The 26,496-nt window shown below is 35.3% G+C and overlaps 1 protein-coding gene across 3 annotated transcripts in view; it reads right to left on the reverse strand.

Annotated features, from left to right (window-relative positions):
- Window positions 1–26,496, reverse strand: part of smg (sterile alpha motif domain containing protein 4 smaug) — a 197,199-nt gene that overhangs the window by 108,273 nt on the left and 62,430 nt on the right. For all 3 annotated transcript variants that reach the window (XM_081771675.1, XM_081771677.1, XM_081771676.1), the window contains exon 2: window positions 9,173–9,388. In XM_081771675.1, the coding sequence (XP_081627801.1) occupies window positions 9,173–9,380 (208 nt within the window). In that variant the 5' untranslated portion in view covers window positions 9,381–9,388. The remainder of the gene's footprint in view (window positions 1–9,172; window positions 9,389–26,496) is intronic.

Consider the following 26,496-nt stretch of genomic DNA (forward strand, 5'->3'; position numbering starts at 1 on the left):
CGTCACCTTGAGCATAGCAGGCATAACCGTGAGACTAAAAGATTTCATTTTTTTTTTTTTTTTTTCAAGAATATAACGGTACGTGACGTTTGGGCACTGGACGTTTGGGCGCGAAGTCATTTGGGTGCCAGACGTTTGGGCGTGAGTTAAATAAAAAAGTCATTATGTTAGGCGCTGAGTACTAAGTTCGAATCAAGATATCACAAGGTGTCTACTGTAGTGGAAGTCCTTGAATTATACTGGATTTTGTTTTACATACTAGAAATACTGGAATTTGAAAGTTCTAAAAACTGAATTAACAATTAAATTTTGTGAATTTAAGTTTCAACTAAAGTTAAGTGTGTTTTCAAGCCAACGGTAAGTAGACCAGACTAGATATGATTGTCTGCATTACATACATAGTGAGCCTATTCCATTAAAAAACTTAAAGCAGGCCTTCTACTGTAGTTATGCAATAAGTGTGAATGTCAAACACATTTCTAGTGGCTACATGACCAATATATGTACCCTTAACTATTATTTTTCACTTTGAAATCGTTCTTTTTTTCCTTTCGCCACTTCCTTTAATGCAGATTAAATGCTTAAAATGGGACGAAAAAAATGTGTGAAGTTTTGATTTTTATATTGGAATGTTAATTAAACAAAGTTATACCAGAAATACGGCATACTGCAGTTCCTAAACTCAATATCTTAGACACCCTGTATTAACATCTTTCTCTCAACTCGATTAGGATTTAGGATTTTTAGATTTCTGCTCTCGGCATCTAAGGCCATTTAGCCCGTCACGTTTGAGGGAGGACACCATCCGGGGAAAGGGAAGGGAGGAAGCGGCCTGGACCTATAAATTAGGTATCTCTCCGGCATTTGCCTGGTATGAATGAGGAAAATCCAGGAAAACCTCATTCAGGGTGGCTGGCTTCAAAGAGCGTATTACACTTTTTCTACCAAGTACCCCCACCGGGAATCGAACCCGGGACTGCTCGCACCGAAGGCGAGAGCGTTAGCGACTACGCTACGCCGGGCCGCTTCTCTTAACTCGAGTGCGCGGAAATCTTTATTGATAGTGCTTTATTGGACTTAAGGAAGAATAGAGTTTGACAAACGTATTACGAAAGAAAACGAATTTTAATATTCATAAGTATGTAATTATTAACTTCTTTAAAAAATACAAAAATTAAATCAGTGTGTTTTAATTAACATTAAGAAAATTAACAGTTCGTCTGATTCCTTTATTTCCTAGCTTTCTTATATAATACAAAAATTAGATCGGAAGTACAAGAATCGTGAACAAGCGAAAAATCAATCCATGACGAGGTTAGGCAACAAATGCCACAAACGCATTAAACTATTTAATTTAGATGAATAAATAAGATAGAGATAGAAAATATACAGATAAATGAGGTGAGATAAAGATAAAAGTGTAGGAAATGTATATATCTTGATTAGCGCTTAGTTTTCAGTGCCTAGCTTACTTTATATGTCGTAAATTGTGATTTTTACTATGTACCTCGCTCCCAAACGTCTGGCGCCTAAACGGCTTTGCGCCCAAACGTCCAGCGCCGAAACGTCCGCGCCCAAATGGTGGCTCCCAAACGTCCTGTTCCGGAATATAATAGGTGAAAGTTCACTAAGCAGCAGCTGCTTTTCTCTCTTCGTACCCCGCAATTAATTGTACGGACTGAAGATGCCTAAAAACTGAAGATGTGCTATAAAAATGCTTTACAGGAAAACAATATGGAAATTATTTAAATCAGTGGTACAATCTACCTTCAATATTCTTCGCGCGTTTAGCAATATTTATTTACATGGCTGTATTTGCCAAAATTACGTTCATCAGTTTAATCTGATGAAAAGCTGATTTTTCTCCTTGAGTCGTGTGTAATTGTCAGATTTCCATTTTTCTAAGACCTGGGCCAAAGCACAATTCTATGACCTAGCCTCTGAAAAAGATTATAATTCTTGTTAACTTATCTAATATGTTGTTGGAGAAAAGGTCAGTCATCTTCCCTGTGTTTGTAAATGTAGAAACATTCAAAGCCTTTTTTTTTTTTTTTTTTTTTAATGTACCAGAGAGTATCCGAGTTCCCATCAAGTGCAATGGAAAAAGTAGCATTTTAAATTTCGCTCGCTATCAAGTCGAACAGGGTGGTGTAATAACTTCCTCGAAACTGTTACAAGCAACAGCGTACTGTTCATTCACTAATTACAGGATTTCCAGCCAATGTCAGATTTTTTTTTTTTTTTTTTTTTTTTGACTTTTCGAATAAGCTGATATTGATAGCAGAAATGGAACGGAGTTTTAAAAACGGGAAATTTTCCTGTCCCGACTAAATTTACTGGGACGCGGGACACTCGGGCCCAAAAACGGGACGTATGGCAGGCTTAAGCATAAAATAAATAGTTTTATTGTTGAAGTATTCATTTCTGATCCTTCTGCGTTTAATTTCCCGAGCACTTCTTTCACAGCGTGTACATCAAAACTTCCACTAGTACGGAAATTTGAACTCAGCACTTGAAATAGTACGCGTTACATAGTCTTCGGAACCCCGAGCGTTAAGCTTCTTAAATTTGACAAGAATTTTTACGCTATTGCTGTTGTTGATTCTACAGAATAATTATTTGAAGAGTAGCAACAAATGACTGAACTAAACTGTTATTGTTGGAAAACCAAATTTTAGTTGAAGAAACTTGTGTTTTACATCAAAGGTAAGAAGTAATACTAATAGTTTTACTAATGTATTTACATATGTACTATTAGTACCGGCACCTATGACCTTAAACCCGTCAAATGTATGAGTGATAACGTCCCTTGGTGTCGACGAGCACACTATTCACGGAAAATATTTTCTAAAGTACAAAATTGCTTATTGTACTTCAAATAGGCTTTCAGCATAATCTATACATTAATTTGTTCTATAACTATCTCAAGCTAAGGTATCTTTTTTTCTAAATTCATTCAGTGCATTCAGAACTTTATGAAGATCGTATGTTAAATGTTATTGTCTACCTTAACGTGAAAGCCTCTAATTCGCCCAAGGAAAGTCTAAAATCTGATGAAAATCACTTACAATGTGATCACCTTCGTTGTACCAATAATATATTAACAAATAGATCAAAAACCCAGGTGGGTTTTAAAGTGGGTTTTTTCAGGTGGGTCCAACCCGAAAAAACCCACTGGGTTTTTTCGGGCTGGGCCCACTTGGTCAAACCCTGCCCTTAGTATAAACTACCCCTTGTAGATTTTTCTCAGATAAATGCCTTATACCACAAAATAGGGTTGATTTATAAAAAAAGAAAGAAAACAAGATCGTTAGAGCCAGTTATGAGAAAATATCTTTTTTCTATTTTCATCGTACAGGAAACTACCCTTGTTTTGGGAGTAGGAGGGAAATTAAAAAAACTATAGGAAATACTATGAAAATCTTAAACTAAAATTTGGTGCAGATAAGTTGAACGGTATGGCATCTAGTCGAGTGCACAGAAAAGTGTAGCGAACGGACGGACGAACAGATAGACATGTATCGAAAAATAACTTTTTCGGTGTTAGGGGCTATAATACGTGTAAATTCGTTGAAATCTAAAATTTATTTTTTTTTCGAACACCATACTTTCTTCTCTCATTTGTCACTTCAAAGTAAAAGGAACTCAGAACTACAGATAAAAGACACCTACTTTTACACATAGACATTTATTGATTTAAAACTGTTTTAGTTTGTGTCATTTCACTTCGAATTGAAAGGTTTTACAATGATTAACGGCATACCAATGACGAGACGGAAGTTTTCAGGAAGTAAATGCATTCAGAAGTCTAGACTGCATTACAGCTATCAGCCTGGTTTTATTTCTGCAATTGTTAACAGCTGTAATTTCGTCCAAACGCTACATGAAATAATTTTTGGTTGACGCCATTGTGTTACTATTTTAGTATTGTTCTCTTCAGACTTGGTTGAAGTTTTGTCTTAACGGTTATACATTTTTTTCTTATTTCATCGTTACACATAACAATAAAATGTGGTGACTGGATAGATTCGAACCTACGAACATTGAGTTTTTATTCTTCAAACAATTTACCAATGGACCAAGCTTTGTCCTCACGTTAACATACGGTTACAGGGTTTATTACGATTTAAATAAAATGGCTGGCTGTTAGAGTTTCCTGCTCACATATTTCGATAAAAAATTTTCATTGCTTCGTAGATACGTAGAGCAATGTTTAGATACACATTTTAGGAGAGTGTATATAATAATTTCATGCCAGATAAAAGCTGGATAAGTTTTAATAACATGTTTCATATGTAGTTCTCAATAATAGACTTGTTGTTCGGGATGACGTTCCAAGGTTTAGCATTGACTAGCAGTTTTTGCTATTAATATCCCTTCTAGCAATATTGGCAGTGGACAAAAGTTAGCCCGTGTTAAAGCTTTTTGCTCCTAATTTAGTTATTTTACTTTATTATTTAACGAATATATTGAAAATTGTCAGAGACACGTATGCAGTAATTTATTTCGGGGAGGGGTCCGACTTCAATATTAGGATAAATTATAATAAAATTTTAAAAGATAATCCCCAAAATTAGGCTAAATTTACAGAAAAGTTGGGGTTTCAGAGGGTGTCCGGACCCCCTGGACCCACCCCTAAATGCGTCCTTGTTTGTCAGTAACATTTCCTCATTTTGAAACCCTCAAAAACTTCGGATAGACTATATAAAGGAAAACGAGTTATTTTCGATGAAATATCACTTCAAGGAGACGCGTCAGTTTTATTGCGCATGGTGGTATCCCACGTTCACAATGGCAAGAATTCCTTCCCTCTGATTCTCTGTCATTGTGCTGTATCGAAAGGTTAGGTTTGTAACATATTACTCCTACGAACAAGCATGACTGGCAGATAGGAATACTGAACACAACTCCAGAGAAATGCATGCTGAACTTACGTTTATAGCTACGCTTTGGTGATTTGCCCTCAAGGACAATCGAGTGGTAATTCAGTTCCGTCTCTGTTCTTAAGCCATGTTCGTATTACTTCGAACAGTTTTGATAATGAAAAGCATGCCTCTTAATATAACAGACTTCTTTCGCGTAAGAAATCGAAACTCAGTTGGTCAGAGCAAGTAGTCTATAAGAATTAGGTTGTTAGTTAGTTAGGAGCCCAGTACGAGTAAGGGTTTTTATTACTATTGTTTTTATCTTTTTTATGTGAGGAAAAATCAAATTGTGACATCGCGATATCAAATGTATTTGATTAGGTAGCTTTATCTTAGCTAAACTTTAAACATCAGTAACCGTCGAAATTATTTCACTAACCGATCACTTCCTGAACATTTCAAACACGTCAAAACAGTGGCATAACATGAAGGTTAACCTCTCCTCCGCAGTCCTTAGTTATGCGTCCGTACTTTCAAGGGCGGACTAAGGGCCGGGCGACTGCCCGGGGCGCCAGAGAAACAGGGGCACCAAAATGAGCCTCAAAAAGTAAATTTTATAATGTGCTTTCTACTGACGTTTTTGGTTTATATTCTATTAAAGTAGTGGCAATTATATGATCTTTTTCCATTTCACTATGGAAGAAGTGAGTTTCATAGTACTAAGGGGGCTGTATCGAAAAATTGAGAGATGGCATGTAGAATAAAGAGTGCCGGGAATTAAGTATTGTTTGTTTGTTTGCTTGAGTTTAGCGTTCCACGATTATGCCTTAATGGGCAAGGGAGATGTGGATACTAATTATAGTGGAATCCGAACCACTTTTATCGTTCAACAGTAATCCACCGGGAATTGGACTCGGTACCACAGAAGGCAGGCGTGCTAGCCACTAGACCAGGGGGGTGGAGTTGGTATTGTTTATAGCGGGCTATATTCTTTGTGAAGTTTTCCTAGGTAATGGATTTCTTTTTGAAAATGGGTTTAAAACAGGGGCGTCATTTAGGGAGGGCAGGGAGGGGCATTTGCCCCCCTGAGTTTGAGATGTATATAGATTTTATCATTAGAATAGTAGTAAATCAGTGAAAAACGCGAAATTTTACTTATATCAAGAGGTCTTGCCCCCCCCCCCCCAAAGCAAAATCTGAAATGACGCTCCTGGTTTAAACTATTAAAAACACTATGATAAAATGTAAAATATAGATTATGTGCTGAAGGTAAGAAGCATCATCATTCTACAATAGGTTGCTTTTACGTAGAATATCTATTACTTGAGCTCTCCTCCTTCGGGCAACTTTGCTTATGTAGTAAATTCAAAACAATTTCAATTTAAGACAAATATTTATAGAGAAAATTAAACATTTAATAGGGAAATCTGTTATCAAAATATCCAAACACGTAGATAGAAGACTATGTAGTGAGAAACATTGTGAAACTATAAAATTCTCCAAATCAGAATTAACATTTACTGGAAAACTTTCGTTATGCATCAGTGAGCACAGGGGAAATAATTACGAATCTGTTTGCAAACAAAAATTAGAGACACTAATTCAAATGCGACGATATTTTCTTTTTTTTTTTTTTTTTTTTTTTTTGGTATCGTCATGAGTTTTACACATATGTTACAATTTGATTCTTTCTCAAATAAAAAATAAATAAAATAATCTTAGTGATAAAAATGACAACATTACTTCCACGGGATTCAAACCGTCTACCTTCGGTATACAAACTCGTTGCTTTACCTAACTGAGCTATTTGCTTTCTTACGTAAGCTGAACCTGTTCTACAGTAAAGACGATTTTTCATTACGATTGGGCTAACAATTCGTCTTTTTCCATAGGTAATTTCCACTATTTGAACTATCTATACGTTAATACTTAGCATATATTCATATATTTGGAGTTCGCTGATAATGCATATAATAAGACATACTAGAAATATTTCGTTAAAATTTTCGTTTGTAGATCTAATCCACGCTTCTCTCAATGACATAGATGTCGCTGCTTCGTGTTGAACTGCAGAATTCCCTCGCGTTCTTGAAAATTTCCCACTTTAGCAGAGTTGGTAATTCTCGAGATTTCTGTCGATTTAATGTTTTTTGCTTCTAATTTCTTTATTTTAAGCTAATATCTAACACAAATATTAAAAACGGGTTTGTTATTAACGTATCCTGCTGGGGAAACCTTCCGAAATTTCGAACATATAAAGAAAACGGAGATATTTTCAAAAAACTTCAAAATAAAGAGACGCGTCATTTATTTTGCTCATAGTAGTACACCCGGCATACAGTCCTGACCTTGCTCCATTCGAATTACTATGTGTTTCGGTCCATGACGAATTTCTTAAAATCAGGATATTTCACCAACCAGCTGGGTATGGAAACAATAGTGACTACTAATTTGCTTCTAAGGACGAGACGTAGTATCGATGTGCAATCGAGAAACTGACAGGAAGATGGCTGCACAGTCCAACACGCGAGGCAATATTTTACTTTGAATGTTAACCTGCTTTCATTGTACTGTAATAAACATGTATGTTGTGTATCATCAGAATATTGCAAAACTTATTAATTTATCCTTATAATTATAAAAGGTGACCAAAAAGTAAGTGAATGATCTTTCTTTCTTCATCTTTTTAATGTGTTATAGTGTTATACATTTCCAAGTAAATTATTAATGCAACTAATAAATGTAAAATAACTATGAAAATTAGATCTATTCACAACTATCATATCAGCCTTTAAAGTAAATAAAATAAAATAAAATAAAAAGTTCCCCAGCCATGGTTTAGATGAAGTCTCGTCAAGGTAAGTTCCTGGATAGTTGGAAGTTTAATATTTCTCTTTAGCATCAAGATCATTAAAAACATTAATCTACAGTTTAACATGGAATTTGAACATATAAACAACCATCGAAAATCGGACAAGAATCATGAGTTCACAATTCACGAGGTCACGGATTCAAGACACCACTAATTATTACTTAAGAATTTCAACGTACACACAGTAAGTTAGAAATTTATAACCTCTTAATTTTGTAACTTATATGTTTAAGTAATTTCTTCATACTATGTTTAATATTGCTATCGAAATTTTGAAGGTTATACTAGAGACAGGGAAAAACTTCAGAGATGAATGAATGAAGAAGTTAGTGGGAGGAGAGTGTAGTGGCAAACGGGAGAACCCGAGAAAATCCATAGATACGATGTTGTCCACCACAAACAAAATTGGCCTGGGACCAAACCAGAGAGCTATCGCACCAGAGGTGAGTGCTCTGTCACTGAGCCACCAGCCCCCTCCCGCACGAACAGCAAAATTACATATTTATAGAAATGAACCCTTAGAACATCAATAGTTCCCTCGTGGGTACATGATATGCGTACAAGCCCTATGTACAGAGACTATGGCTTAACTCTCGGTGGAAGCTGGAATGGTTTAGATCCCACGTTAGGCTTGAGATCCTTATATAAAGTCGGCGCGGCCAAATCATCCTCAGGTGGCATTAAAAGGAACTGGCATACCATTGAAATAACCCACATGTTTCTTTCGTACATGAGAAGGATATGTCAATAAATCCTTTTAATGCAGGGTGGACTTCGGTTGATCTGCTGGAAAAGAGCAAGGTTGTTTTAACCCTCTTGTACAAAAAGCTATACACAAACTTTATCGACACGTTGTTTGATAAGGACTACTAGTGTTTTCATGTTATTCATATTATTATTATTATTATTGATACATAGCAAAATGTATCAATTTTTAATTACTTTAGCGATGGCAACATCCCGTAGAAACCACGCTCGTTCCATCGAATCCACGCTTGTTTGAAATGTTATCTGTGAATACAGTTTGCGTAAATTTTCTGCTTGAGGACAAAGGAAGTCGGTTAGAGACCATTTGAATGTGGTAACTTTAGCCTCGGGCCTGAAACGCAACCTAAAAATTTTTAAATCAACCAAAATCAGATTTCGTATTTTTATAAATGCCGTTAGTAACTTTTTCCGTATCATAACATCTTGACTTAACATTCTCCATCTCAACTGTCGTTAACTTTTGCGGCGGCTTTAATGGACTACTTTCATAACTCAGTTCTAATTAAATAAAATCTGCATCATTATTATTTGAAGTAATAAAATCTGAATGTTATTTCTTACAACTTTGCCCCGCACGCACACATCGCTGTCACCATTACATATAAACACGAATAAGTACGCACAACGCACTCACAGAAAACTACAAATCAATCGATTGTAGTAGTACCTGGATTGTTGGCTTGTTGCTCATGGTGCTGGAGTTCCGTGCAGTCCGCTAGGCTTTGGTCCAGAGCAAGCATAAGAAATCGCGCTTGCGCTGGAGCCAGTCTTTTGAGGAGCGAATACAATGCCACAGTTTGCTCGCATTCGTTCCACTGATCGAACCAGGCAGAGATTGTGTTCACCTGGTCACGGAACATCAGTGACGACTTCATGAGCGTACCTGCAACGACACAAGAAACACAAAAGAGATTAGAGTACAAGTCGACAACGTAACAGAATACACTTTACAACAAGATGATGTAATAAGATAAATCAGTGGCACGATTAGTCATCTAATTTCTTTCAAGATCTATTAACTGTTCTAGACACAAATATGAAATAATCGAACCTGGGAAAAGACGCGTAGCAAAGAGATGACACTACTTTTTTTATATATCCGCCAACATTTATTTATTTTTTAGCTTATCTCAAAGTATCTTTTGAAGTTGCAAACACAATGCAAGTAAACTCTTAATATAATAAAATCACTGAAAAAAGCTGAAACAAAGAAAACACAAGTTCTGTCGTGCTACTGAAGTCAAAGTTTGATACGCATGTACTCATAAGATTCAGAGATTAAGTAACATACTCATTTTTATGTGGTTAAAATACTTTCCTTTCGTAATTTATATTTTTTGAGTATTAATGCTTAAAAAAAATCAACGTATGGACGTGGTTACGTGCCCAGAGAAGGCTGAAGAACCTTAGCTTCGCCACGTAAAAGAGGTCATAAAATAAATTATTAGATTCGAGCCGCATAAGATATTACACGATCTATATACTTCTCTTCTTTTTTCTTGAAAATCCAACTGCCAGAACTTTGCGACCAATATTTGATAAGACTAAGAAATTATGAGACATTCTAGAAGTTTCAATTGGTTGGCACCCTTCCCCGCGATTACAGTTTGTTCCAGAGCAAGCATAAGAAATCGCGCCCTATGTTTAATATTGCTATGGTACCTAGGTGGACCTACAGTTTAACGGAAAATCCAAACCAATTGGTCCCCATGCCAAAGACACATACATTAACCCTGTAGCCATGACGAGCTACTCTGGATGGGAGACAAACCCGGGACCTCTCGAATACTCTTGTACAAAATATTTACAATATCAGAATCATCAGATCTAGCACGTAGATTCTTTTATTTATCATATTTTCACAATAAGAGCACTAGATCCCACGGCAATTTCTCGCTTTCCATATTCGGTCATAATTCGGGTTCATACTCCAAATTCTTCACAGTAAGTACTTTAAGTACTACACGCTTTTGGAACAGTTTTCCTCAACACATGTTTCAATAGTAGCCAAATTTGAAAAAAAAAAAAAATCAATTCCCTTCTCTTAAGCAAGGACAAAGATATTAGTAACTCATGAGGCATCTTCGTCTTATCAGATTATTGATTACCAATGAATAAACACACCTAATTAGTAATCCCTGTTCATTTCTACAGGCTATATGTTTCTAGTACCGCAATATACAATATTTAATTCATGTTTATGTTATTTTTTCTTGTGGATTGTATTGTTCCTACTTTGTGTGTTTCTTATATTTTCTTCCATGTTATGTTTTGTAAAATATCTATTTTCATTACTTAAGTAACATACTCATTTTTATGTGGTTAAAATCCTTTCCTTTCGTAATTTATATTTTTTGAGTATTAATGCTTTAAAAAAAATCAACGTATGGACGTGGTTACGTGCCAGGAGAAGGCTGAAGAACCTTAACTTCGCCACGTAAAAGAGGTCATAAAATAAATATAGATATTAAATAATCTAAAGGTGATGATTACCCGCGTCATCTTCATTTTTTTTTTTTTTTTTACTTCACTGTTTTATATAGGGAAGTACTTTATTTGAAAATTAACTGGAATATTAATTGTTTGATTTTACTGATTCCGTTTTTAAGTTTAGTTAAGTGCCCCTTGCCTTAAATTTAACATTGCTTAACCTACATTTTGTTAAAAAAAAATATATATATACATTACAAAATTTAGTTTTCCCAGAGAATGGGGAAATATCTTTTTGTAGAATAAATCAGTTTAATTGTTAAACAAAGCTAAATAAAAAAAAAAAAAAAAAGTTCAAGGAGACGGGTTGTAAAGGAGTTACAAAAGAATAGTAGTGTCACATATAGAAGTTTGATTTGTATTGTATGATACTTTGAGTTTATATTTAAGTGGTAATTTCCACAGCTTCCTGTTTTTTATAAGAGAGATTAGTGAAGATTTAATACATTCTTGAGACGCTTAATCGATTGCAGAAAACCAATTCTCGCTATTATTATTTTTACTCTATAAACAGAGATAACTGTTAAAAAGAAGGGTTAGTTTCTGCCACTTCCCGTTTAAATCGAGGGTTAAGGGAAATTATTGTATTTATTTTTAGAACACCAAATCAATTCCCAAAATACAGCTTGCAATTTCTTATAGTTTTAGCTGTAAATTGGGTTTCTCTTCTGGTTTTAGTCGAGTGTTAAGGATGGAGATGAAATGTAATCCTTGATGCTTAATCGATTATAGGAAACAGTTCTCAGTATTCGTTTTTCCTCTATAGTGATGAGATTAATGTAAAAACCGGAAATGGTAGATTCCTACCACATCCGGTTTGAATATCATCTCTATCAGCTATCTCTACTTCCTGACCAAAACTGGTGACCCTTCAAGTAATTTTCAGATATTGTTTCCTGGAAGGACACGATAGTACAGAGTAAATATAGGCCTACATAAAGGAGTTTTGCTAAACCATACTCCTTGAAAATCATTGATATCTGCTCTGGACTAACTTCAGGCTTCACAGTATACAGATCTTAAACCTTTGTGCTTCAAGACTGCCGCGCTACCGGGTGACCCTGGATATATATTTATGTTCAAGTCGGGAGAATGAGCGGGTCAGAAAGATGTGTAAGAAGTTCAAGCTATTTCAGCCTTTTTGTCCGCCCTGTGTAGTGTAAGTTTGCATTACAGCAGTAATTACTAACAATCAAAACTGTGTAGAAAACTTTCCCCACATTGAAGCATCTGGTTAGAACGATCTCTTGAAATCACGAAGACGATACAAGAGAGGCCTGTTTTTATTACATTTCAACAGATATTCACTTCTCGTCCAGTCACTACAAACTTTCACGTGTTAGATACATTCGTACAGCTTCCTGTTTGACTTCCTATCCATGAAATGCAAGGGACGGAGCAAGTTAACTCCCGTTTATCTTCTTTATGACACGTAAATCTTGCGCAATTATACGATTTACGATTGCGGCAGAACATTGAACTGGCCTTGCTATTATTCTTTGCAACGGTGAGTTTTCACGTCGCACCAACGAATGCACTTCTTGTGCAACATCGGATATACCCGAGAATTCGATATCTATGATGCCCAATATTAAAGGGTCTAGCAAGAGCAGGGCTGCCAGGTTCATTGCGATTCAACAGCATTAATTCTTTCCTTTGATAACGAAAATCTTCTGTCGTACATACATGGTTTCTTACTTGGGTAAAACTATAATGTCCCAAAGGGTACAAATGTAACCCATGTAAAAGGAAGTAATTTCCAGAGCCATATCACAACCAATCTCTCCCATTTTTATATTATTATATATATAATAGCCGTCCTCCCTACAAGTCAACACACAGCACTTCCGAACTACCCGCAATAACTTATCGCACGTGCTGCTACGTTAACGATCGAATTATCTGCCATAAAACAAACGACCTGCTGAGTTCTCTCAATATATAAACACAAAATACGGTATTTATAAATTCCACAGTATCTGGATTCTTAGATTATAATTATTAATATGATTATACACACGACGTTCCTGGCAGATGCAGCAGCAAATCATACCCAGTTACTAGAAGGAACAAACTAAAAACTTATTGAAGAATCAGGAGACAACGCAGAAAATTAAGCAGAAATATATCTTCAGAAATAAAGAGAAAATGAACTGGATATTTTCCAACTCCTGAAATCCAACTGTACTATCAATATAGGAAAAAATTATCGCAACATGTTTCATGCGTATTTTCAAAATATTTTCACTTTCTTACCACAACTGGCAATAATACATACATTATCTCATTTGAAGCCCAGTTAGGTCGGTCATTCACTCCCATAACTAGCTTTATCTAGTTGGGAAGTACTTGTAGTGATAATATTTTCAAACACACTCAATTAACATTCGTCTCCGAGACACTACTCATTCCTTAATACACAACCTTCTACTATTGATCTTTCATATTAGACCTTCAAATTACCACCTCCCTTCTCACAAAGCACTTGATGTATCGTAGGAAGAATGCTTTTTAGTAGAGGAATACTTCGCTCAGACTAAAGCATTAGAAATTACAAGGCACCATTTCACATGATTGAAGAAGAAAAGAAAAAACTCATGATATTAACACATGAATGATACATGAATGTAGGGGGGCTCGATTGAAGTTAGGGGGGGGCGATCCAACCATCATCATATTATAGTTCATTTGCAAGCCTACCCTGAAAATTTTAGGTGTGCCAGCAAAAATTTAGGGGGTGGCCCCCTGGATACGGGCCTGCCAAGTAAGTTTGTGGCGAACAGTGTTTGTGGGATCTCTTGAGGTACTCCCGTTTCCTCCCACATTCTAATTCCATCTATTTCTCCACCATCATTCACTTACTCATCCATCTCCCTTACGTTAAAGTGCATAATGGAGGAACGTTATCATTACTTTTTCTCTGAATGCCTTGAATAAATTAACAAGATCAAGAATAGTATCTGCAACTCCTCGCCTTTGACAGAAATAAGTAGCCTATTCCATACAATACACTCATCCCTGATTTTAACGGACCCAAAGAGGTCAATATTGGGTATCAGATGTTCCCGACTGTCCGTAATATTCGATACTGTCTGCAATAGCTAACATCCATAATTGCATCACAAAAAAAAAAAGAAAAAGAAAGAAAAGGAAAGGAAAGGAAAGAAAAAAGGAAAAAGAGGAACGTACATTATCCAATCTGACAGTGTAATATACCTGGTAATCTGTAAATATGCTCTAAAATACAGAAAATTCAACATTTTTAGTTTAAAATCACGGCTGCTCCACATTTTATCCTTTACTTTCGAAGTCCGTTAAATCGAAAGATGACTGTAACTGTAATGTAACTGCTTATAGACAGCAAATTGTACGAAACTCATGCTGCATGGAAACATGCATTAAGATAATACTTTTATCACTCAAGTAGAAGTGTAAAGATAACCTACTACACATGATCGACATACTCTTTATCTATTACCAAAACAAACAGATCCGAAGTCAATGATCCCAACATATAACTGTCAAACTACGTATAATAAAGGGACATGTGATAAGACTGAAATAAAGATTTTGATATCAAAACAAAAATGCTCTAATAATGAAAAGTGAGGTAAACGTGCAGAATTCTCTTTAGATACTTTACTGAAATTTAATGGGCAAGTAAATGTGAGACTATAAAAAGACTCCCCTTAAAAAACCTAAATAAAATGAAACATATATCTTCAATGGAAACGTATGATACCACAATCCATTTTCGTAAACTAGGTTTCCGCTTGATTATGTGAAATTATGTTATTCAAGAACTCACGACACCGTAAAGTCGTTACGTTAATGGCAAGTTTCAGCTGAATACTGGTTAGGTTAAAATTAGCTACACTGTAATTCATAATAATACTTACAGTAAGAGAAAATTAACTTTAGAAAAATATGAATTCCCAGTTAAAAATAATATTTGCAGTAAAAATAGTACATAACTTAAAAGGCAACTAATTTCTATATAGTTATCAACATATATCACGAACTTTTTAATGCTTTTCCTTTTATTTAACTATGATTCCTGAAAGTTTTTCCCCCTTAGTAGAAAACACTATAGCCTACTTATTACTGATAAAGATAACGATTGTAAACATAGTGCAGCGGCTGGTGGTGTAGTTTTGTAATCCAGTTCTTGGAGGCGAGATAATATGATGGGAAACGACCTACAGTGTGAAGGTTGATATTGTATAATGGTTTATGTACACTCATGTCCAAAATGATTGTCGCATATCTATAACTGTCTTCTTCTAAGAATATAATTTGACAATGATGTTGCAGGGTACTTTTAATACTGATACTATGTGTATAATCATGAAATGTATATTTGTGGTAAATTTCAGAGGAAAAGAATTATAAGTACGAAAATTATAATGAGTAAAACAAAATGTTGCTAAATGGACAAGAAAGTTTTATTTTCGTTTTATTGTTCTTATTTACTGCTGTTCTAACACGAAACTTGCCACATACATGTCTTTGCCGATTATACACATACCAACATTATAAGAAATACCGAACGAAATCGTTATTAAATATTATTCCTACAACAACATATTTATAGACATGCGAAAATAATTTTGAACATGAGTGTACCTGCTGGTTGCACCAGCTGCAAGCTTCCGTCTAGGTAAAAGCTTACGTTCACAGTAAGTCCTATCCTTTATGAAAACGGAAAAAAAAAAAATCAAATTGGAAGGATCGTATTTTCCTTCTCACATCCTGAAGTCCGTTTTAGTAATGTAATGAAGACATGTTCAGGTGAACCTCGATTCTTTTGTTCGAATTATATAGTATGAAGTCGGATTGATTTGATTTTGAATTTAACGTGCAGCGAGGCTATATGAGAAGGAACCTACTGATTAACGTGGAATCCGAACCACATAAGCTTCCGCCAGAAAGCAACCCAGGTCTCCCACGCCAAAGGCGCGTACGCAACCCCTTAGTTACGAAAGGAGCTCATAGTATGAAGTGGGATAACCATTCTGCCAAATATACTGAAACTGCGTATGTCAACATGGTAAAATCCATTAAGAATTAATCAATTCAGACAAAGAAAGTATACTGGAAACAAAGGGTTAATAGTTTGCTGCGTAGTGTGCCGAATAAATTGTCTGTTCTAACGCATTATAGTATTTTTCTTAAAGGAAAACACACGCTGGCATATTGTGAAAATCAAATGGAATTCTCCCTTTTCCAAATGCTGGAGTCATTCTATTTCTTTTATTCCTTCTAACGATAACGATACTTACATGCATTTACAACCTAAATCTGTCCCTCATATGTATGTCAGTCGTTACAAGTGACTTCCAAAAATCTAAAGGAAAATTAGTATCCATACCGCAGCTAAGTACTACCAGCTGTTGGGACTGTCGTTATGTGAGATGTTCTGGAAATGGAATGGACAAGACAGGATTCCCTTACAGAAGAGAGCGATCTGTACATTTGCAGATCAGAAAACTGCTTAAAAAAACAAATCCACAACGCTGCCATCTGTATTTTTAGCCAAGTCAGTTTCAATTAACGGGACATACTTGCTGCACCGAAAGCCACTCCAGGTGTTGGGCATCTGAAGTATAACAATGCAAGAGCGTATTTTGCGAATAATTTAAGAACGTGGAGATCACAAAACATCTACACCACGTGTTCAGTTCCAACGGTCGAAAGAACTGAGTGGGTTTCTGAAGATTGGAATTTAAAGCCACTTTTGATATATATGAACCCAAGACCTATACTTCAATGCAGAATCCAAAATATACACTGATCGAGAACTGAACTTTAGTCCACGACACAAAAGACGACGTTTTATAGTCAAGTAGATCAAAATAAACACACAGAAACGAATGTAACAATGGAATCATGTTCAAGATGTTTAAGAAGAAATGGTTATGCTCTGATAGATTATATTAGGCTTTATGTAAACACGTGACTAACTCCTGCTGTTTGAAAGAAAGAACAAAATGAAAACAAATAAAAGAGGCCCAGGTTATCTTTTCAAAAGTTGAAGTTTGAAAGAAGCGGCTAAACCTTCCTTAAAAGTTTTTCCTATTTTCGCTATGAAACAAGTCACAAAATTTGGCTAAAATCGATCGAACCATTTAGAAGACAACGACCAAAAACCGAAATGCAGTTTTCGAGGAAGATTGGAGCTCCGGTTGATGATATATTACATGCACCTGAGCTCACTTTGGGATGAGACGAACGGTATGCAGAAATTCCATTGGACTCGAGGTGCGAAGTACGGAAGCAGTCGTGACATACTCAGAAATGTATCGATGCTGAAGACGACAATTTTAAAATTATTTTAACTACCATTTGAAACATTCAGTTTCACTAGTACACTCTCTTCTTAAGGGAGAAATTCTCAGATCTTACACGTTTAGCACAGAAAATACAGAAGTACTTCCTGCAATTTGAAAATAAATTCTCAACTGATTTCAAGTGATCCAGCACTTACATGCAAACTTCGATTAGAGCCTTGTGTCCGCAGGAAATCTTCGATTCTTTAGTTCTGTATGTTGCATATTCCTACTTGGGTTACTTTTACTTTTACTATAGCCAGTAAACGAATTAAAAGGCCTTAGGCATGATCTGTGCTAAAGAAAATAATCACAAGAATTACATTTTACAGTACATCACTCTATAAACACATTCTCCAGTGATACCCTTCTAACTGAAACGGTACAGTGTTTCGATATTAAGGATACTGTACATGAACGGTAATCTAAATTTGTATAAGCTATCTGTACCGGACACCTCTCGCTAGTGGACAACTAATCATGCCCCATTGGTGTCAGTTATTGAGAGATTCCACTGTAATAAATTATGGATATTTAACAAACGTTCTAAAATGCGAGAACCTTACCTTCACCGAAGAGGCATGTTAACGTACCGTCGCTAAAGTAGCATTCAGATAGTTTTTTTTCTTTCTTCACTGTTTAATATAATAATCAATTTTATATTTTCAAGGTTATACGTTATATTCAGTAGTTTTTTTTTTTTTTCCACGTAAGAACTTCCAACATTTCTGTTTAGTTAGTGCTTAACTTTTATATCCATACGATAAAGGGCGTAACTTTATTTTTTAAAATATGTTATCACAAGAAGAACGGTCTCTATTTTTACTGTACATTTCTTTACGAAATTCGAAATGAAGACTATTTTCGACACAACAGAGCGTTTAGTAATAACTAATTCACATGTCAACATCCTTAGCCAAGCTTTGGAACGCCTGTTCTATTATCTGTTATGATTCCGAACATTTTTTTTTTTTTTGTTGTTTTTTTTTTAATTGACCCGTTCAGTGACTATTTGAGTTTAATGTGTGTTCAGGACATCCCAAGCCCCATTGATGTTTGTTTTGTGCACCACTTTTAAGCCAAGTAACTCCAACAGGTTTCAAGATACTGGATAAACAGAGCATTGACAATATTATCTGGTTACATCATCACTGGTCGCCCAGCGAAGTAAAAATCTTTCACATTACCATACCGGGAAAAATTATAGGTGTGAAGTCGCATAACCTGAGAAGCCATTCTGATCTGACAAGGCACAATAGCTAATCTATTGATGAAAATGATCGTTTACGAAGATCCTCGCCTCTAGACATTGCAAAGAACATGTGCACTGATAACAAATCAAAGATTCCGACACCGCAACACAAAAAAAAGAACTATTTTTCTGTATTAAGTTTCCAACCCCATCGTGAATGTGAACAAGCTTGAAAATTAAAAAGTAATCTGAGAGAAAGTTATTTTTATCACACTGTGTAAAAGACAGAGCTTAGAAACGAAATCTTTAAATTTTACGTTCCACGGTTGTGCCGACTAGGGTAAAGGAGACTGGGATAATGACAAATGAATGAAATGGTGAAATTAAGGAAGTGGGAGGAAACGGCAGAGCCCCGAGGAAAATCAAACACAAGGTTCTGTCCACCATAAAGTTCACATGGCGCGAGCAGGGATCGAACCAGGACCCCATGTACTAGGGCTTGAAAAAACTAAAAAAAAAAAATCAACCCACCTGGGCCCATATGGTTTTCGGTTATTTTCGGGTTTAATTGTTTTTCAATATCTTTGGAGTAAAAGTGTTAAAATGTGATTTATATTACAAGATTGTCACAACTTGCAATAATTTTCCATTCACTGCTGTTTTGAAAAAAAAAAAAATGCCTCATTTTGAAATTTTACATTGGATCGCCCGAGAAAATCTATACAGTAAATTTAGAACGTCTCGTGCTTCTACTCTCAAAATTTCAACTTAAAAGTCCGAAAATGCTCCCTGCAGCGTGGATAACGGCTATTTTGAAAAATGGCCACCATTTTGTAATTTTACTTAGGATCGCCGCCAAAATATATACTGGTAATTTAGAAATGAAATCTAAGTTTTACGTTCCACGCTTATGCCGACTATGTTAAAGGAGATGGTGATGATGAGAAATGAATGAAATGGTGGAATGAAGAAAGTTGAAGGAAACGGGAAAACCCAGAGGAAACCCACACACATGGTGTTTGTCCACCACAAAGTTCACTTGGCACGAGCTAGGATCGAAAGTCTCCATGCACCAGAGGTGAATGCTCTACCACTGAGCCACCGCGGTCCCCCACAGATAATTTAGTGTCTCGTGCTTGTACTCTGAAAATTTCAAGTTGAACCGAAAATTCCGCTTTGTAGCGTGGATAACAGCTATTTTGGAAAAAAAAGCCGCCATTTTGAAATTTTACGTTAATATGCCGCCAAAATCTATACAGGAAATTTAGTGTCTCGTGCTTGTACCCTAAAAATTTAAACTTACAAGACCATTTAGCCCGTCAAGTTTGAGGGATTACGTCCCTCGGCGAGCACACTATCCGGGAAAAGGGAAGGAAGAAAGGATTGGGGAAGGAAGGGACCTATAAGTTAGGTACCACCCCGGTATTTGCCTGGTGTGAATGAAGGTGGCTGGCCTGAAAAAGCGTTTTACACTTTTTCGAGCGAGTGGCCCCACCGGGAATCGAACCCGAGACCGCTCGCACCGAAGGCGACAGCGTTAGCGACTACGCTACGCGAGGTCACCTACTAATAGTTTTACTAATGCACTACATATTTATGCACTACATATTTGCACCTATGGCTTTAAACCCGTCAAACGTATGAGGGATAACGTCCCTCGGCGTCGCCGAATCTGTGAGCACACTATTCACGAAAAGTATTTTCTAAAATATACAATTGCATATTTTACTTGAAACAGGCTACAAGCATAATTTATATATTCATTTGTTCTATAATTATCTCAAGCTAAGGTAAGATTTCTTATTCATTCAGAACTTTATATAAATGTCTCATGTTCGAAGGTGTTGTATACCTTAATGCGAAAGCATCTAATTCGCCAAAAGACCAAAATCTGATAAAAATCACTTTCAATGTGATCACCTTTGTTGTACCAACAATATACTAACAAAAAGCTCAAAAACCCAGGTGGGTCCAACCCGAAAAAACTTTTTTTTCTCAGACTGGGCCCACTTCGGCAAACTCTGCCATGCACACAGTTGAACGCTATCACTGAGCACCGCGGTCCCAAGACAGAGCTTAAGTTCTACTGTTTTGTTAATTGCAACGATATGCAATGTTTTGTAAATAGTAATAATATACATTTCCACTATCAATCTTTATATTGTCTCCGTAATTTTATTCTCTTGTTATCACTATACCTGTGATGCAGTCAAGTTTGCATATTTTAATGTACAATTATGTTAAAAAGTTGAGTATCTGATTTAAAACGAAAGAAAGAAAGAACTCCACCTTAATTCTTAGATAACATTACTCCAAACAAACTAATATAAGCTTCGTGCCCATTTGAAGTATTTCTTAGAAGCCCTATCCATTAAAAGATGTTACACTATCTTATATACAAACAAAATGTGTAAATTTAAAATTTTTAACACCATCGAAGAAATCACAAAACATTCCAATTTAGTAAAAGAAAACAAAACCTATGGAAAGAATCTTAAAGAATCTTATCAAGTTTTATTTGCACTTCCATTGTTTCAGTTTGCGATAGCGATCTTCCAAGTTCCTTGTTTATTACCCTCTTGAAAGCGAAATAGATATGAATGCAGCAAAAGAATGCAGTTTTAAAATGTTAGTGTACAAACGCTGATAAATGCACTAATTGAGCTGCGCTTCAGTGTTGAACATACACTTACGTCACTGAGAGTAAGTAAATACGCAAGTCCTGTCGTTCAATGCATCTGATGCACGTGAAATTCGTATTTACGGTTTTCTCAACAACATTCAACATCTTGAAATTTATATATCTTTTCAACAGAACATAATTTCACTACTTTTTTTTTTTAATTAGAATTGAAAAGATGTCTTGCCTGCTTGTAAATAAAACTAAGGGGTGACATACTTTGAAAAAGCTTCGTTTAAGAATTTCGACTACTAGGTTTCGAGCTTTAACTTTAACCCTATGATATGCAGACTAGCTGTGTTAAAAACTAGCAATCTTTTCATTTTAAAACAAGACAGGACCAATAACCCTTTTAAATTCCGGCTTTTTAAAGGTAAATTATACTTTCAGTCAAGTGGCTACAGCATCATCCCTATTTATCGTAGGATCATGGTTCATACCTAGTTTTTTTTTTTTTTCACAATAGAGCAATCTTTCAAATGATACCATTCACATTTCGCTACTATGTCCCTGAGGCGGGGAATTTTCAGATAAATCGATATTTTTTCTGAATATATATATATATATATATATATATATATATATATATATATATATATATATATATATATATATATATATATATATATAACATTTTCAGCTTCCCCTGGAACCCCCTGTATTAACTCAAGAGACTTGAAACTCAACTGAAAAAATATTAAGAGTGTACTAAATATGTTTGCCAAATTTCAAGCTTCTATCTTGAATACTAAGGGCGGGAAAATTATTTATCAGTAATATCCAAAATGCCCCAGATTACCGCAAAAGACACTGATCTAGGGTAAAAAATTTCTTGAGACATCCATATTCGCACTAGGTTCATGGTTCTCCCATCATTCTCTTCAGAATAGAATTGCCTTTCAAACGGTACCATTCACATGTCTCCATGTATCAGTGGCGGGAAAATCGCGAAGGAACTTGTTTTTGTTGAAATATCCTTTTTTTAAAAAACTTTTGCCCCTCTGGACCCCCTGTGTTAACGCAGCAGTCTGAAAAATCTGATAAATACCTACTCGGTGGACTGAATGTTTGTGAAAAATTTCAATCTTCTAGGTGTAAAAGTAAGCCCGCCAAAAAATAATATACCCACAATACCCCACATTCCCGTATAAAATAGGATTTTTGGTCCTCTGCACCCTCCCCCCTGTGTTAATGCAGAGATTTGAAAAAAAAAATCTTATAAATACTACTTGGTGGACTGAATGTTTGCGCAGAATTTTAATCTAGGTGCAAAAGTAAGCCCGCCAAAAAAATAATAAAAATAGGCCTAACAAACAAAACATTTTTTAAAGTTATGACGTCATCACCTCCTATGCTCGACGCAGAAAGGCGTGAAACCACACGTAACGTGTTCTACCATGCCTCTAGACATGAAAAAAAAAAAAAAACGTAGTAAAAGCTTTATTGGTTCTCTTTTAAAATGAAAAAATGAAGACACTACTTTAGTAAACTCCAAAGGGGTACTGAAAATCGAAATACTGATGGCGTACCTACCAGTTGAACATCCACTGGAATAAGGTCGGTTAGAAGTTTTCCGTGAAATGGAATAATAAAAATGAAGTTTAACCTCCTTAAAGAATTATTAGTTATAACTTATTTTCAGGGTGCCTACTGAGTTTCAATTTTAAATTTCCAATATATTCAGTAGGCCTACAACTATCAACAAAATTTCAGTACCTTATATATGTATAATGTAATGGTTTTACATTTCGGGTTTGTAATTGTTTTACCATCAAATGAATATTTTATTTTTAATAAATTTAGTTAGCCTTGATTTCTTTCAAATACAAATGATTAGGTATATGTAGCTGCTCTTGAAAGCGCTGAAATCTTTACATAAGCAATGTGCCACATCCATACCAACCATTAAAACTGATCCTCATTTTCCCCATCATTGGGCATACTTCTATTCACTTTACTGGCTAGTTTGCAGCCTGTATACTGTACTTGAAGCATTGAAGGGGAAATTAGTGACCATCTGAAACCCCATGAGAGATGGCGTCACATCTTAACGCTGGATCATTAGGGAAAATCTCTATTATTTCAGTAACTGTACTGTATTACATAAGTATTGTTGTTCTATGAAGTGACTTTTTCATGATCTGAAGCTCAATTTCACTACTTTCCCCTGGACCGACAACCTCAATTCATGACTTTCATGGCCCGTAGACACCTTGCTCGGAGGCCTGCTACAGTAAACCAAAAGCATTATTTGTATTATATAAATGTATTATTAAATTATAATATAACTTGTATAAATAATTGTGTATTATTCTATTCTAGTTATAATTCAATCGATTGTTATTACCCTGGACTTTTGGAGTTCAAAAATACAGGGTAGATTATAAAGAATGATAATATTTGTATACTTCTTAATTTTTTCAGTATGTGGATCAAAATTCCAGTATTTCAAGTACTTCCAGTATTAGTAAGACACCTTGATTTTCCATAACCTTGCCTAGAGATAACTTTACTTAGCATCCAAGAATTCATATGATTAGCTTGAATGAGTATCAGGTTCGAACCGATTTTTCTCGGCATTGACTGCTAAAACATGGCAACAAAGTTGTATAGACATATTCAACAGGCGAATACACTTAAGTAGGAGAAAACTTTCAATTATGCAATTAACAACTTGAAATGGATTAAATGAAGAAAAATGGCGATTGGAAATGTTCAATATAGGATAATTTTGGGTAATATGGGCAGAGTATTACTCATACCAGAATTAATCTAAAATTGAATTTGTTAGTTGATAACATCGTGTACACTAGTTAAAAGCTGTATACAAATTTGCACGACGGTTGTACCGTTAGTTTGTGTTATTTTGAAAAACACATATGAGTAATTATCGTTATTTGATTTGCACATTTTGTTATTTATAAATTTCAGTATCATGGATACACAGAATTCATGCACTATAATCTTTTGAATACAAAAGTAGGCTCATTTGTGATAATCTACAGACGTTGAATTATCACTACACAGCAGGTTGCCCGATTACATTCTAACTACAGTGCTGAAAATTACTAAACATTGTCATTACGTATAATACCGGTAAGGGTATATTGATCTTTGTACAAAATGGGCAATCATAAGAAACATGTACTGAACAATTATCAGATAAATAATGAAACATTTTCATATTATACAGAAGTTTTTCCATCTTGAAAGAGAATGTTTTGAAAAATATTGTAAGAGCAAAAATTATATTTTACTTCGAAGTACGCCTCTGTCTGACTTCAAATAATTGGCTAAACCCAGCTGACAAATCTAAGACCACTGAAAGAATACATATTACAAATTTGTGTCAAGCATTTAAATCTGTGATGTCAAGATCGACCTTTAACTAAACTTGCGTTTTGCTACATTTCATCACAGGCGTGATGAAAATCGGCAAATATGACAAAAGGCAGTCAACGGGTTCCGCGCTCTCTCTTTCTGACCCTAACGCAAAAGCAAATGGCGCTTACATTGGAAATAAACTGAAATATATGAACAAAAACTATATTTTACTTTTATCACATCCAGGCCCGTATTTATATATTCTGCACCCCTGTGCTCCAACTTGCTGTCCCCGCACAAAATTTGCCTTCCTCCCGAAAACGACCAATATTAAAATTGAATTCACAGTTTTTGGGGTCACTGAGATAAATAGTGACACTGGTCATACTCCACTACCCGGGGAGGGAGCGAGATTTTATAAGTAATCGAAAACGATAGATATTAGTGTTGAATTCATAGTTTTCGAGGTCGCAGGTCGCTGAGTTTCAACGGTATCAGTTTTCATGATATTCAAGTTTATCCTCACCCTTTGGGAGGGGTGTGTGTGCAAGAGGATGATTTTTTAAAAATAATCAGATAAGCTAGCTAATTAGCAACTACTATAATTAGAGCGAATTAAACATATGAACATTTCCTAGCGCTTGCGCTGGACTCTGCGGGTTGCTAGTTTTAAATATTACTTTATTGTGAATCTTAAAAGAAAATCCAAAATTTTGCCACCTCATAAATTCTGCCGGCCTGTGCTCAAGCATAGAATAGCACTTACCTAAATACGGGCCTGATCACATTATATATATTTAAATCTATCACATTTTGTTTCGATGTCTTAACATTGTAGTTTTCAAGTAGCTAAGAATATTACAATGCACATTGTGTATTTTCTTTTTAATGCTTTCGTGTATTTTATAGTGTTTTTGTATAGCTTTAATTTGTTCAGTACTATTTCATTCATTATATTTTGCTCTTAGTTTCTCATGGATAATTTAAGACCAATCAGAGGCACCTATTACAATGCCTGCCCATATTACACATACATTTTGTTTAAATATGGAAAATTGCAGTACGGTTAATATTTTTAGTTTTCTCGACAACTATTCAAGTATTTCTGAAAGCAAACTCTATAGAGTAAACACAAGGTGTCAGTCTACATTGCTGTAATATTTCTTGTCAAAGTATATTTTAATATATACGAGAAATTGTAACGTTTTTCTTTTCCTGCCCATATTACCCAAATTACCCGATTCGAGATATTGGTTTTTATTTGACGAGTCGGGTATTTCCACATATTAACATATATTATATTAAGTACTAAGACTAGTCTCTGACCATCATGAATTTTTGAATATATTGAATGGATTAAAAATCCTACCACAGTTTCAAGTAATTAAAGAACAAATAAATGTACGGATTATCTTTATATTTGCAATAACATACACAATTTTAAACTTTACAAAAATATGTAAAACAAAATGCAACACGGGAAACAATGGAGAGACAAGACTGAGGCAACTTACAATTCAACAATATCATGGAAAAAATCTGTTCGCCCGATTTTGAACACTTAATACACTTCTGGTCACAAAATGTGGGACTATCTTCCAGAGACTAAGTCCAAAAAATCTTAACTTAGATCCTCACGTCTCTCGGATCTCCTTACAAGGGAGATCTACGTATTTTCCCTCCATTCTGTTACAGAGCAATGTGTGTATTCTCTCAACAGAAACAGACCATCTGGACATTGCCTTCAGATATAGGGATGCGCACGAGATAAGATTTGTGGCTGTCTCGTCTCGAAAATGTACTGTAAAAGTGATGTCTCGACTCGAATTTTGTCAGGAAAATTCTGTCTCGAATCGTCTCGTGCGCATCCCTATTCAGATAAATATTCAGACAGCATGTAGAAAACAATCACAAAATATGACAAAAATAAATAAATACAAGTAAAAAGTAGCATACTACATGATACGAGATTAAAG

This window comes from Thermobia domestica, chromosome 9 (assembly GCF_964235325.1).
Source record: "Thermobia domestica chromosome 9, izTheDome1.hap1.1, whole genome shotgun sequence".
Classification (NCBI taxonomy): Eukaryota; Metazoa; Arthropoda; class Insecta; order Zygentoma; family Lepismatidae; genus Thermobia; species Thermobia domestica.